The sequence below is a fragment of the Cervus elaphus genome, chromosome 23 (assembly GCF_910594005.1).
Source record: "Cervus elaphus chromosome 23, mCerEla1.1, whole genome shotgun sequence".
Lineage (NCBI taxonomy): Eukaryota > Metazoa > Chordata > Mammalia > Artiodactyla > Cervidae > Cervus > Cervus elaphus.
Genome location: NC_057837.1, coordinates 59,187,910 through 59,202,645, shown reverse-complemented (window position 1 = coordinate 59,202,645; position 14,736 = coordinate 59,187,910). Strand labels below are relative to the sequence as shown.

At 49.0% G+C, this 14,736-nt stretch overlaps 1 protein-coding gene and 1 long non-coding RNA gene across 3 annotated transcripts; one reads left to right on the top strand and one right to left on the bottom strand.

Annotated features, from left to right (window-relative positions):
* Positions 1 to 1,193: 1,193 nt before the first annotated feature.
* LOC122681357 lies at positions 1,194 to 6,174 on the bottom strand. 2 transcript variants are annotated; one of them, XR_006336947.1, is made up of 4 exons: positions 5,943 to 6,174; positions 5,451 to 5,651; positions 3,791 to 4,083; positions 1,194 to 3,280 (listed from the first exon to the last, which is right to left on the bottom strand). It is a non-coding gene; the product is annotated as an uncharacterized LOC122681357 (long non-coding RNA). The 2 variants fall into 2 exon arrangements; XR_006336948.1 differs by lacking the exons at positions 5,451 to 5,651; positions 5,943 to 6,174 and adding an exon at positions 4,173 to 4,378.
* FAM210B (family with sequence similarity 210 member B) lies at positions 3,480 to 14,316 on the top strand. The gene is made up of 3 exons (XM_043883356.1): positions 3,480 to 3,733; positions 11,498 to 11,673; positions 11,902 to 14,316. Exons 1-3 carry the CDS (start codon positions 3,548 to 3,550, stop codon positions 12,116 to 12,118), a joined length of 579 nt encoding a protein of 192 aa, XP_043739291.1. The 5' UTR covers positions 3,480 to 3,547; the 3' UTR covers positions 12,119 to 14,316.
* Positions 14,317 to 14,736: the final 420 nt, after the last annotated feature.

Genomic DNA, 14,736 nt, shown 5'->3' with positions numbered 1-14,736 from the left:
TCATTGGACTGGACAGCTCAGGTCCCACACCCTGTGCCCCCCCCACACACTCAAAGCCTTTAGTTGTGTCCAGCCCACACCATTCATCCTCTTCTTGGAATGAATGAATGAAGAGAAACAGTAATAATAATAATGATGGCCACTGTGCTTACCACGATCAGCTTTCAGGAAGGCACTGTGCCGAGCACACAACTACATGAAATTTCTCTTCTTCATAACAGCTGTGCGATATGGTTGCTATTATTATTCCCAGCTTACAGATAAGAAAACTGAGGTTCCGAGATGTTGAGTGATTTACCAGTTACATGGTCAGTGCACCTTAAAGAGGGGGACACCCCCGCCAGGCAATCTGACCCCAAGGCCCCAGCTCTTGGCCCCAAGCCATAAAATGCTATTTGTTTCCAAACAGGCTTCTGGAGGTTGGAGGTCTGATGGCAGCATGGTCAAGTTCTGCTGAGAATTCTCTTCCTGGCTTGTGAACTTCCTACTTGCTCTGCCCTCTTGCTGCAGAGAGACTGAGAGACTGGTGGCTCTTCCACTTCCTATAAGGGCACTAATACCATTACATGGACCTAACCCTTACGACCTAACCTAACGGTATTTACCTCCCAAAGGGCCCATCTCCAAACAATATTGTATTGAGGGTAAGTGCTTTAACATACGAATTTGGGGAAAGATTCCTTCGGTCTATAACATTCCTTACCAGGACATTGGATTAAATATGCCATGGAGCATCTATAGACAGAATGTTCTACAGCTTTTAAATAATATTCCACAATTATGGTTCCAACAGGAAAGACATTAATGAGAGATTAAGTGAAAAAGTCATATTATGATGTATATGCTCATCATGACCCCATTTTTACCAGTACAAGGGGTAAGGATCTCAAATCCATCCTCTGACCAGAGGGCTACTGACCACTAAGATTCATACAAACTACAGTAGAGAGGGACAGGCATCCTTATTAGAAAGAGAGAGCTGGGTAGACAAAAAAGAAAGAAACACCAGCCACATTTCCATGTCTTGAGTCTTCACTGTGCCAGACTCAGTTCTGCAAGTACTGAAATATATCTCCTTCGCAGTAACCCTTTGAGATAGGTGTTATTACTCCCACTTCTTACAAGTGAGGAAACCACCAGCTTAGACAGTTGGAATCACTTAACAGAGATTCTAAACCAGGTCTGCACCGCATCAAAGTTGTGATGCTAACCACCAGCTCACGAAACAACAGAATCTTATTTTCACTGTATAGGCACTGTTGGAACATGGCAGGTGTTCAGAATAATGAATGCTGATTGGAAATGAACAGAGAGGAGGCATGAAGCCATACGTGGGAATGAGTAGTTTGGTTTGGTTTGGAAAAGGGGACTGAAGCAGGAGGTGGAGGATGGTGGAGGGAAACAAGGAGGTGGGCTGGAGCCATTGGTTAAGACCAGGCTTCCCCTGAGAGGTAGGAGGCAAGGGTGTGTGCCAAGAGAGAAAGGCATCAGGGAAGGAGGGAGGACCCCAGGTGGGCAGAAAATGTTTAGAATAGGCACTGCAGAATCTGACAGAGAAAGAGAACTGGAATAAATACACAGGTACAATCAGAATATGTAATTGGAGAAAATGAGGCAATTTGTCCTAAATATTGTCCACTTTTTATTTTAACACAGTCTGTCTGCCAGATCTACCTTCCCACATTCCTACAGAAATGAGCCACAGTGAGTAACTCTGAGGCCCTGGACCCCCAGGCAGATTCTCCTGGAAACTGGGGCAGAGTAATTCCTCCATCAGAAGGGAAAAATCCTTTCTTCTTCCTCCAGCATTCCAGCCCCCTTTCCATTTCAACCCCCTCACATACACACACTGACTTGTTCCCCTTCGCCCTGGTACACGTGCACTTCCCATGTGACACTCACCACCATGCATGGGCACACAGCCCCATCCACTTTCTGGAATTACCATTCCCCCATACCATCCCCCCAGCCATCCTCCTCTACCTCCCTGCCAATAGAATCCCAACTGTGTTCAGGAGGACAGTGTACCTGCTCTGATCTAAGCCAAGTCTGTTTCTTTGCAGGATCCTCAAATTCCAGACTTCCCTGCAGCTAACAGTATCATGTGACTCAGTTCTACCCAGTGAGACAAGGTGGGGGCAGGTTAGAGGGCGGTCTCGGGGTACTGAATTTGGGCACATGCATTCCCATCCCTTTCTTGTGCACCTTCTGGTCAGAATGGCTATAATTTTCCTTTGCAGCTAGGTTTCTGGGTACTAATTTCTTTCTGTTAACTGGATGCACTCATAAAATATTTTGAAGGCAGAGGCATCCTCCTGTGGCTTGGGTTGTTTGCTGCTGGTCAACAAGTTGGCAGAGATGTGGGGTTTTCTGCAGCAGAATCCAGGTGTCCTGTTGCCAGCCCACGAGTGTGGACGGTTAGTGGTGACAGAAGCCTCAGCCTGACCCTGCCTTCTGGTGTCCAGTGGCCTGTTTTGTGGAAGGCAGCTGCAGTGGCAGCTTTCTGATCCTGGGGTCACTGTCTCTGGCAATGTGCTCTAAAATTCATTCTTTTCACTAGTTTGCCCCTGACACTTATCTTCCCGCTGGTGACTGAGGGGCCACTCCCCTTGCCCGCTGGTGTTGCTCTTTCCTGGGGGCCCGGTCTAATGTCCACTCCTCCACCTTTTCCAGTGGTTTTCCAAGCAACAATTCTCCATGCTATTTTTTTTTTCCCCTGCTTAAAAATAGCAAAGATCTAGAAACACTTTGGATCCTTGAAGTGAAGTATGAAGTGACTCAGTCGTGTCCAACTCTTTGCAACTCCATGGACTGTAGCCCACCAGGCTCCTCTGTCCATGGGATTCTCCAGGCAGGAATACTGGAGTGGGTTGCCATTTCCTTCTCCAGGGGATCTTCCCAACCCAGGGATCGAACCCAGGTCTCCCGCATTGCAGGCAGACGCTTTATTCTCTGAGTGCTACCAGGGGGTCAGGCAGGAGAAGAGGATGAGGATAAGAGGCCTCGGGGAAGGCTTCGTTTCTGTAAGCCTCAGTTTCTTTTTCTGCAGAATGGAGACCAAAGATTAGTATCTTTATTGCATTTAACAGTCGAAAACTGTTGTAGATTGCCGTTTCTAAAGATGGTCACAATATTTCCCACTCCACAAGCCCCGCCACCCGTGCCCTTGCCACTTCCCATCAAGTCGGAGAAATCTAACCCCTTCACTCTTGAATCTGGGCTGAGCTGGGCTGGCCTCCGACTCGCTGGAGACCAACATGATGAGTCAAGGTCCTAGGGGCTGGAATTAACCCGGTGTCAGACAGAGCTCGCGTCTCCAGCTCTCTCTTTGGGCGCTGGGTTCCAGCTCCGGCCCCGCCCACTCCGCGCGCGGCTCCAGCCCCGCCCTCGCCGCCCTCGCTGCAGCGGGGGGTAGGTGGGCGGGGCCTAGGACGGGGCACGACTCCGGCCCCGCCCCGCCGCTCCGGGCTCAGGCGCCCGCCGGCCCCGCCCACCGCGCCGCTTCCCCTGCGGTCTGCTGCCAGGGCAGCGCCCGGCTCTGCGCACCATGGCCGGGCTGCTGGCGCTGCTGAGCCCCGCGGGCCGGGTGGGCGCCCGGGTTCGATGCCGCGCCACCTGGCTCCTGGGCGCTGCTGCCCCCTGTGTCCCGCCGCCGGGGTTCCTGCCGCGGCTCGGGCCCAGGCCCGACGCCCAGCTGCTGCGCGCCGCCCGCGGGAACTACCAGGGCCGCCAGGTAAGCCTCCCCACCCCCACCCGGATCCCCGGGCACCCGGATAGCGGGTCCACCTACCTGAGAGCTTTACACGCGCAACTGCTGAGACCGAGCACCTCCAGGTCCCCAGACCCCAAATCTCTTCAAACCAAGGAAGCGATCTCCCAGTTAACAGCCGGGGAAACTGAGGCTCAGGGGGGCGTGGCGAATGCCCAAGGTCACAGCCTCCAACGGATCCCAGGTGCCCAAAGCTGGGCCTGCGCTGTGGTGGCGGCCGAGAGTATTGGAGGTGGGGCTGGACTTGGTATCGACGTTGTCATCCGGCGCTTAGAGTTGTTCCCTTTGAAGTCACGCTGGGGCCCCTCGCTGGGCTGAGGAGGAAGGCTCGGTGGGTGCTGCTGTCTCTAACACCACCAGCACCACCACCTGCCCCCGCACCCCCCCACCCCCACCCCCGTACCTCCTGCCACTCCCTTTTTATCTAACTGCGAGGAGAGGAGGCCTCCCAGTCAGACTGCGGGCGAGACTCGCGCCTGAAACGCAGGGTTACTTCTTTGTGTATATCTTCACTTGCCTTCTATGCATGGTAAGTGAAAACTGGTTTTCATTCAGAATGCAAATGCAGACTGCTCCTTTCTGTAAATATGTTTCAGTTTGATTTTGAAGTGGGTCTCCTTAAAGAAAACAGGTGGTGAGCAGTGCCTTCTGGAGATGCAGAACTCAGTTGGAAGGAGCGGTGCCTGGAGCTTTGCCGCTCTGGTCCAGCCTGCCTGCGTCCACTCACCAGGGTTGCTGTCCCACCCTGTGCTCAAGGTCTCTGAGGCCTGGTTGCTGACCTTTCAGGGGGCTAAAAATAACACCTTCCCAATAATAGTTTGGGGGACCATTCCATGAGCTGATGCAAGCCTGAGCATGGTGCCACTGGGAGCCAGTGCTTCTTGAATGTTCCATAGGCCTTTGACTCATGACCTTACCATGCCTCCACCACAGATGGAGAAACTTCCTTCTCTGCCTTGTGCTGGGCCATCTGGCAGGCAATAGATCTTGTCTTTGCCTCCTGAGCCCAGCTTGGGGATGTTCACATGTCTAGCACCCTCTGCATACACCCAGCTGTCTCCTGGTGATTCTCCATACATCAGCCTAGTGGTCCCTTCCTCCTGGAAGCCTCCCCTGACCACCAGTGATGCCTTGGAAGTCTCCACTGGCCTCTCCTCAGCCTCGTGGTAGTACATCTTCTATGCTCTCCTCATATGGAATGTCCCCCTGATTTGATCATCTGTCTTGTTAGCCTGGCACTGGTAGGGTGTGTGTGTGTGTGTGTGTGTGTAGGTTTGCTGTGTAGGGGTGTGTGTGTGTGTGTGTGTGTGTGTGTGTGTGTGTGTGTGTGTGTGTGTGTGTGTGTAGGTTTGCTGCCCTCCCCCCGTCCCCAACCCCAGCCACCACTCCTGTATTTATTAAAGTAAGGAGGCTGTATGAGAAGAGTCGAGAAGTTTTGAGGAATGAGCCAGACATCTTGCTTAAAAGGTCAGATTGTTAAGAGTGACACCTATTTTCATTCATGCGATAAATAATATTGATAAACACTATATTGTGTTTACTTTGCAACAGGCACTATTCTGAGTACTTTGAAAATATCAATTCATGTAATCCTCACAACAACCCTGAGACATAAGCAATACTATTATCTTTACGTAAGCCCAGAGAGGTTGAGTAACTCTCTGAGAAACACAGTGATTACCTGTCAGAACTGGGATCCAAACCAGTCTGGTTCCAAGGCTTTTGCTCTTAAGAACTGTTCTTCACTTCTTTGTGAGTGCTGCTCTGGGTTGGCACCGCTCTGACTCGCTGAAAGGCAGCATGTGAGGGGGAACTGGGAGATGAGGAGAAGGCTGGGGCTCGGAGAGCCAAGTCATCCACAAGTATATGAAAGCACTTTTATCTAAAAAACAGACACCAGGGGAGGTACGAAGTTATTTGCAACCAGGGCAGCAACTAAGAGTATATCACAGGTTTTTAAGGTGATATCTCAGCAAGAAATGAATGTTTGAAAGATTCCTATTCCTTGCAGGTCACCTCTTCATAAATTCCTTTTATTTTAACCTCTTTCATCTCCTCCAGGCTTAGGAAGAAAAATACATGATTCACAATGATTAAAGAGATTTCCAAAATAAAAGGAAGTAAATTGTCCATGTTGAAAAAAAAATCTAACTCTAGAAAGTTAAAAACTAACCTTGTCACCAGCCAACAGGAAATTGCCCATGTGTCTGAATATTTTGTCCCTCCCGTTGTCTGGCAATAGATACTTGTTATTCTGTAGCTGGAAGTCTGGCTGCCTTTTTATTTTTCTTTTTTGGCCAAAAGGCCATTTGCCAAAACAGAGGTTGCACAGAAGAGGGAGGGAGAGAGAGAGAGTGGCAGCTCCGCCCCGTCCTGTGAGTGGACAGATGGGGCGGAATGAGGTTCTGTCAGGCCAAGTGTCGGGGTGGGAATGAAAAGGGCTTCCACCCATCGTCATCCGCCCCAGGACATGGTTGGGCTCTGGGAGCCATCCTATCAGCGCCCGGCAGTCCTCCCATCTGGGGCACTTCCTCCGCAGCCAAAAGGCGGGTGGGGACCTGTTTATCAGAAAGAGCCTGAGCTCCCAGCGGCCATTCCGGCTGGTGAACGTTGGAGAACTGGGAGCGTGGGTGCTGGCCCAACAAGGGAGGCTGAAGACAGTTTTCCTTCTCCCCTGCAGAGTCCTGAGGTTCTGAAACAGACTTTTCCTCTAGGAATGTTCAACTCTTGGGGGACAAGAAGGGGAGTCTGTAGTGCAGAACCCAGTCTGGGCACTGCCAGCCAGCTCGCAGCTTCACCCCAAAGCCCCGGTCTCCCATCTGTCAAAGTAGAAGTGACAGAGGTACCCACATCATGAGGTCGTGAGGGTTTTTATAAAACCTTTAAAGTGCTAAGCTCGGTGGCTGGCTCAACAGAAGTGGCCTCTCCTGAGGACACTCATGGTTTTCCTAAAACCTTTCAAAACATGATAGGCTTTCCTGCCTATCAGAATCAGTATCTGGGACTCCATAAACGAATACTGGCTCAGCGGTAAAGAATCTGCCTGCAATGCAGGAGACCTAGGATTTGATACCTAGGTCAGAAAGATCTCCTGGAGGAGGAAACAGCAACCTGCTCCAGTATTCTTGCCTAGAGAAACCCATGGACAGAGAAGCCTGGCAAGCTACAGTCCATGGGGTTGCAGAAGTCAGACATAACTGAGTGACCAAACCACCCACCACCACCCCTTTTTTTAAGTGTTTGTTTTCATAAGTCTGAAAACCCCCCGCAGAAGTCAAAGCTAAAGGCTGTGAGAAAATACAGTTCATCCTTACCCTTAAGGCCTTAACGCTTAATTCCCAGGGACAGAACAGCCTTTAATGGTACTGAAATTTAATTCCAGGGTGAAAGCTTCCAGGTGTTTGGGGGGGCGCGTGTGCGAGAGTGTGTGTGTGTGTATGTGTGTGTGTTTTCAGTCCTAACTGCAGTTTGGGAAGAAAAGAGATGCTCTTTCAATTGGGAGGTAGTGAAAAGACTCTTAACTCATAAATCTGAGTTTTGTACCAGCTTTTGGGAGAAGGGGGGCAAATGAGTAGCTGTTGCGTATGATTATAAATCAAGGATGACTCTGGGCAAATTTTGTTTTCTTTTGGCCGCATGACTTGAAGGATCTTAGTTCCCCAACCAGGGATTAAGCCCTCCCCCTCAGCAGTAAAAGCAAGGTGTCCTAACCCCTGGGCCACCAGGGAAGTCCCAATTCTGAGCAAGTTTCAATCCAAGACTGAATTCCACCGCCTCATTGCCGTGCCCAGAATGTGGCTCTTCACTGAACCTTCCTTCCTTCCTCTGGGGACAATAAGATGGCCTGCTTTTGTACCTTACCTTCCACAAACCTGCAGCATGTACACTTTGTCATTCTGGCAGCTGACCCAGAGCCAGGCCCTCCTGTCCTGCATGAAGCCAGGGTGAGAGCCTGCCCCAGAGGTTTCCAGGCACAACAACACACCCAGACACAGCAGACATTCTTTGTAGAGCAAAAATGTGCTATGGCTCCTAGCTTAGCCCGCAGGCTAAATTTTAGAATCCGTACTTTGTATTTCAATTGAATCAAATTCTACTTCATAAAAAGGAATGAAGTTGGATACCTGCTACAATGTGGATGACCCTTGAAAATATGATGATAAGTGGAAAAAGCTGCGGTAGTCTGTTCAGGCTGCTATAACAAAAATACCATAGACTGGGCGGCTTAAGGGCTTCCCAGGTGGTGCTAGTGGTAAAGAACCCGCCTGCCAGTGGAGGAGACATAAGAGATAGGGGTTCGATCCCTGGGTTGGGAAGATCCCCTGAAGGAGGAATTGGCAACCCACTCCAATATTCTTGCCTGGCAAATCCCAGGGCCAGTGGAACCTGGCAGGTTACAGACCATAGGGTCGCAAAGCATCAGACATGACTGAAGTGACTGAGCACGCAAGCACAGGTGGCTTAAACAGCAAACATTCATTTCTCACAGCCCAGGAGGCTGGAAACCCAAGGTCAAGACACACAGATTCAGTGTCTGGTGAGGGTGTGCTTCCTGGTTCATTGCCAACTGTCTTCTGTCCTCTTGCCGTGTCCTCACATGTTAGAAGGGATAAAGTAGCCCTCTGGGGTCTATTTTATAAGAGCCCTGATTGCATTCATGAGGGCTTCACTCTCCTGACCTAGTCACCTCCCACCTCCAAATACCATCAGGGTGGGGATTCGGTTTCATTGTATGAATTTGGTGGAGGGGAGGTGAATTCCACAAACATTCAGTCTGTAGTGGAAGCCAGTCACAAAAGGCCCGTGTTGCATGATCCTGTTCACAATAAAAACATCCAGAATGGGCAAATCCATAGACAGAAAGGAGCTTGGGGTCTCCATTCCCCGCTGGCAAGATGGGGGAGAGGGGAATGGGGAGTAACTGCAGTCGAGTGGCGAAAATCTTCCAGAATTAGACCCTGGTGATGACTGCACAATGGCAGACACATGTTTGAACCATGCAACTGTATACTTCAAACGTTAAGGTGGACTTAACAGTTTGTAATTTCCATGTGGGCAAAACCATTTCCAAAGTGGATGGGCCCCTCCCTGGGGAGGAAGAGGAAATGCATGATGAAGTCAGGATGGAGGGAAACGCACAGGAACCACAGGCTGAGGGGCTCTTGGTTTTAAAGAGAGCAGTTCAGGAGGGCCTCCCTGCAGTGGTGCTGGATAAAGATCTGGAGGCAGCGCCATGAGGCCCTCTGGGGAAAAACTTCCTGGCAGATGGAGCAGCAGATGCCAGGGCCTGTCGGGCCTGGCCTGTCCTCCTTAAAGCAGCAAAGAAGCTAGGCAGCTGGAATGGGACGCAGGAAGGAGAAGGGTGGTGGTGGTGGGGGTTGGTGTCTGGAGGGCCAGGGGGGCTAGTGCACAGACTACTTTAGCTTCCAGGAGGCCTCTGAGGCGGGGCGGTGCTGTAATCCCACCCTGGATTTCACAGATTCTCTCTGGCCACTCTGTTGAGGGGTCAAAGGTGGGATTGGGGGACAGCTGGGAGGAAGCCATCGCAGTCACCCAGGGGTGAGGCTAGAAGCTTGGGCCAGGGTGATAGGAATGTTGGGTGGGGAGTGGAGGGGAGGGGAGGTGGGTTGAGTTTGGACTTGGTGGGGTGGGCTGATGGCTGGTTGTCGGGTGTAAACAGGGGAGTCAGTGACTTGGGTTTCGGGCAGAGCATCCGGGAGGATGAGGTTTGCTGAAACAGGGACAGCTGTGACCTGAAGAGGAGCACGTGGGTGGGAGTGGGTCAGGAACTCGTCCAGACGTGTTGTGGATGTGTGACCGTGGACATCACGGCCAAGGCAGATGCGCCAGCTCTGAGTTCAGGGAGACACACATCTGGGTCACCACCCGAGGTGAGGTGTCAGCAGGGCCCAGCTGATGTCATGCGGGGGTTTGGACCACTTCTCGCTCCCAGTGCCCTCCCTTGGACACACAGGCTGACCAGAGAGGAAACCCGGCGGCCACCTATGCCTCCAGGGCAGGGGCTGGGAGGACCGCTGCCTCGTTCGGTTTGGAGGCTGCTTCTTTGGATATCTGGGTATCCAGACATTAATTTCATTCCTGGGGTCTCCGTGATGCATGTCATTGTCCCTACCCCCCAACCCCTGCCTTGCCAGCTTTTGAGGTATGCCTGAGCCCCCGCATGTTCTAAAAATATAAGGAAATGGCCTCCACTTCAAAGTCCATAACTGGAGCTGACTGACCCAGATCCTGTCCTTGAGAAGAGCTCTGTGAGGTCTGTCGTGAGAACTGAAGCAATCCTTTGATGAAAAAGCACTCTCCACGTGGAGGAGGAGTTTTGTCTTTTTAATCCAATATTGTTGTTTTTGTTTCTCTTAAACTTTCCAGGCCTTGTAGATGCTCAATAAATGTTAATGGACACCCTACACAGTAAATAATTTCTCTGCAAACCCCCAATGCTGCATTTATGGCCTGGGAACTAGCCCTCTCCCTTTATCCATTCAGATCTCAGGGGTAAATCTTGATTCCAAAAGTAGCTTCATAGCTTCTGCTCTCATTTATTTCACACCCACTGTCTTGTAGAGTCTAGCCTGGTTGTCATGTGCATAAGACAACACCCATTTGTTTTCTTACAGTCAAGGAGGTCAGAAGCCCATGAGGTCTCATGGGGGCTAAACTCAGTGCATCAGCGGGGCTGGGTCCTTCCAACTGCTCTGGTGGTGGTGGTGTAGTCCCTAAGTCATGTCTGACTCTTGTGACCCCATGGACTCTATGTAGCCCACCAGGCTTCTCTCTGTCTATGAGATTTTCCAGGCAAGAATATTGGGTTGCCATTTCTTCTCCAGAGGATCTTCCTGACCCAGGGATTGAACCTGGGTCTTCTGCATTGCAGGCAGATTCTTTACTATCTGAGTCGCCAGGAAAGCCATTTCCTGTCTTTTCCAGCTTCTAGAGGTGCCTGCATCCCTTGGCTTGCCCCTTTCCTCCATCTTCAGAGGGAGTACCACCAACCTCTGCACATCTGACTCTGCTTCTGTCTTCATGTCAGCTTCTCTGACCCTGCTGTCTCCCTCCCTCCACTTACAAGGACCCTTGTGATCACATTGGTCCCACTCAGAAGATCCAGGATGATTTGCCCATCTTAGGATCCTTAACTGAATCCTACCTGCAAAACCGTTTTGCCACATAAGGTCACATATTCACAGGTTCCGGGGACTAGGAACTTGACATCTTTGGGGCCATCGTTTTGCCCATCACATGTGGTACCCAGCCCTTCAGTGCACTCAGTGGCGTAGCATTTGCCTCAGCTGATGCAGAAGGCAGTGGCACCCCACTCCAGTACTCTTGCCTGGCAAATCCCATGGATGGAGGAGCCTAGTGGGCTGCAGTCCATGGGGTCACTAAGAGTCAGACACGACTGAGCAACTTCACTTTCACTTTTCACTTTCATGCATTGGAGAAGGAAATGACAGCCCACTCCAGTGTTGCTGCCTGGAGAATGCCAGGGACGGCGGGGCCTGGTGGGCTGCCGTCTATGGGGTCGCACAGAGTCAGACACGACTGATGCAACTTAGCAGCAGTAGCAGTAGATGAAGAAAGAGAGGAACTCATCTCTCATTACAAGAAAGAGCAGAATATCGCGTGATTCTGAAGTTGGTGATGTGGTGATGACCACTTACATCCTTGCTCCTGCCCTCAAGTGTCTCCCTTTCTTTGGTGTGTGTGCAGGACCCCAGCAAAATCACTGCAACCACAGGCAGCAACATCAAGGGCACAGAGGAGAAAAAGCTAAGCAAGTCGCAGCAGCTGAAAAAGATTTTTCAAGAATATGGTGCCGTGGGAGTGTCACTGCACATTGGAATCTCATTAATCTCCTTGGGAATGTTTTACATGGTTATTTCAAGGTAAGATTGGGACAGTAATAGGTATTTGTTTTTTTGCTATCATGTAAGTCTTTGGGAATAAGAACTTTCTTCCTAAAACTTAGTATTCACCTAGCTACTTTTATTACATTAAAAAAAAAAAAAAACACTGTAAATCTCATAGCCAAATTGAGTGCTTAACTTAGTCTCTTGCTGTAGTAAATATCTTTTGTGTTTCTGTGTTTGTCTGTCTGCCTCTCTCCCCTCCAGTGGTGTGGACATGTCAACCGTCCTGCTTAAACTCGGCTTTAAAGAGTCACTGGTCCAGTCGAAAATGGCAGCCGGTACAAGCACGTTTGTGGTGGCCTATGCCATCCACAAGCTGTTCGCACCCGTGAGGATCAGTATTACCTTAGTTTCTGTGCCCTTGATTGTCAGATACTTTCGGAAAGTGGGAATTTTTAAACCTCCAGCGGCAAAGCCTTGATGAACTCGTCAACTGTGGGCCTGAAAACCTATTTCTTTTAAATGACACATGCTAGATTGGTTTTAGGATGTAGGTTTTGTGGTGGGTGGGTAGCAGGGGCTAATTGTTGCATTCTCATGAATAGGATTTACTTTTGCCAGCAAAAATTCAGGGTTTCAAATCATTGTAGTTTCTCTGCTTTAAAGTTTGGGTAATGCTATTCATCACAGGGCTTGTCTGCATACTCAAAAAATGTCAGCAGAACACCACCAATGAGTTGTCATCTCAGACAAAACTGTCAGCCAGGAAATGTTCCTTCCAGAAGACCATTGGTGAGGGTCTGCCTGCAAGAGCCTCAGGGGTTCCTCTTTGCTCAAATTCTGAAAGGGTAGTGATTCATTACGCTGATTTTTAAAATTCCCCTTCCTCCCATACTTGTCAGGCTGCCTGCAGTTTAATATGCAATACTGTGCAAAACGGAGTCCAGTGCTACAATTAATGGAGCAGAATTGAGGACTTCCAAACGTGTCATCAGGATCTAAGTTAGCATCAACACTTTGACATTCATTACACTTGTTTGGGGAAAAGGAACAAACAAGTATTTCTGGTATGTTTCATTGATTCCCAAACATCTTCAAATCTGGACAAGTAGAGCCTGCCTCAGCTGGTTTTTCGCAAATTTCATAATTAAAGTAGGTCAGAATCATTTGTCTCTTTAGGTAAAAAACGGAAACTTTGCCCAATTGTAATGGCATCAGTTGGCTCCGCTGCATATATACGGAAAGCTGAGACAGTCTTGGCCTAACTCACCCTGTCTCAGACTTCAGACATTCCTGAATCACTGTCACAATGTTTACACTGAGTTACTACTTCTGTTTTTTAATTGAGTTAAAATTATGTGTATAAAAAAAGATTTTGTATCACTAAAAAGGAAAGTTACTAGCAGTTGCTGTAAATAAGGCAACTACAAAATATATAATACAGTAATAATACAAGTGGGGGAGGGATGGAGCCAGTTTACCAGATAAAGGGGGTGTGACCTGAGACCCCACAGTCTCTGTTAGGGACATTTAAGAATAGAAATCAAAAAAAAAAAAAAAGAATAGAAATCAAAGCGCACACACTCAAATTGAGACTTTCTCTGCGGAATAGTCAGAAGCAGGCAACAGAGAAGCAATGTCTTCTGGTAGGCTTCAGCATCCCTGACAGCTGCCCCCCCCAGGCCAGGTTCCTGCAGGGCACCTGCTCCAAGCCCAGGAACCCCAGTGTAACCGGTCTGTCCCTCTGCCATGGATGAGGGGTTGTGTTTATCTTTCTAGCTCCCAGATTTTATTTTAGTTTTTTGGTTTGATTAACTACACTTGTGACAATCAGAAAACTAAAGCAACTGTAAACTGATCATCCTGGTTTTACTGAGCTCTGACTATTGACATTTTCCCAGTTAGACCTTAGTAATCCACATCAATCAGTTATTTCAGTTAACTTTTAAAAGTATCTTCATGGGACAGAGTCTCCAGTTGCAAGGTCTTTAAAGTGTATCGGATGTTTTCTCCCCTTTTAAAGCAATTAGCCCATTGCCAAGAAGTTTTAGCCATTTAAAGTTGGAACTGTCTTTCTGGGGCCTAATTCCAAAGACCATGGACACAGTAGAACAAAATGAAGACGCCAGGGCTAGGTAATTCCTTTTGAGGGCAGGACCAGCACTTCTGTGTTGCTGTCTCTATGGGAACAGTTAGCTTTGGGCTCCTAACCACCTTCCACATCGGCCTCCCTACCCATTCAGATCCTGAGTAATGCCTATGCAAAACAGCCCGCAGGGATTCCTCCAAGTTTAAGGGCTTAAATCTCAAACTTTGATTCTGTGTTTGGAGAAATGAGAGTGGACTGAAAGGGCAAGCAATAAATTATCATACCAAATAGCCATAGCGTTCACTTCTAAGCCCCAACGCCACTCCACTCCTGTGGCCAGTGGTCAAAACAGAACAGAGTAACTAGAGGAGAGAAAGTCAAAGGATCAGGGAACTAGAGCATTATGTGAATTCACCAGCAAGATGTACAGATCGCTTGTATTTACCTTGTTTTTATGGAACTAGGGGAATAGAACTGATGATCTATTTTAGAAATGTAAGCCATTGTTCACCTCTAATTTTTTAATCTGACAAAATGAGCAGCTTAAATTCCACGAAACAAATAAACATATTTGTAAAGTTTGTGCAGAACCTGTTACTCCTCTTGTGGTAAGCCATCACCGCTGCCAGTGACAACCCAGCACTGCATGTGACTAGTTTGCTAATGCAGCCCTGTTCCAGTGAGCTCTTTTCTGGGACTGTGTGGGATTGTCTGGGGGAAATGTGGCTTAGCTAATAGCCCTGGTGGGGTTAGTCATGTCATGTTGACCGCCACTGGGGTAGATGGATGAACTACTACTTTGGGATATAAAGCTCAAGACTATGGGAACTGGAAGTTCCTTTGTCCCAAGGCAATCAGACACTGCAGTTTTACCCACTTGTTTTGATGTTTCTATGACTACTTTGCCAACTCTGCCCTGGAAGTGTATAGCACTTCTTTCTGTGTGGACATTCCTGATCTCTGCCTGCCTCTTGCGTTGAAAATAGGCCACAAAATCTTATTTCCTTTCC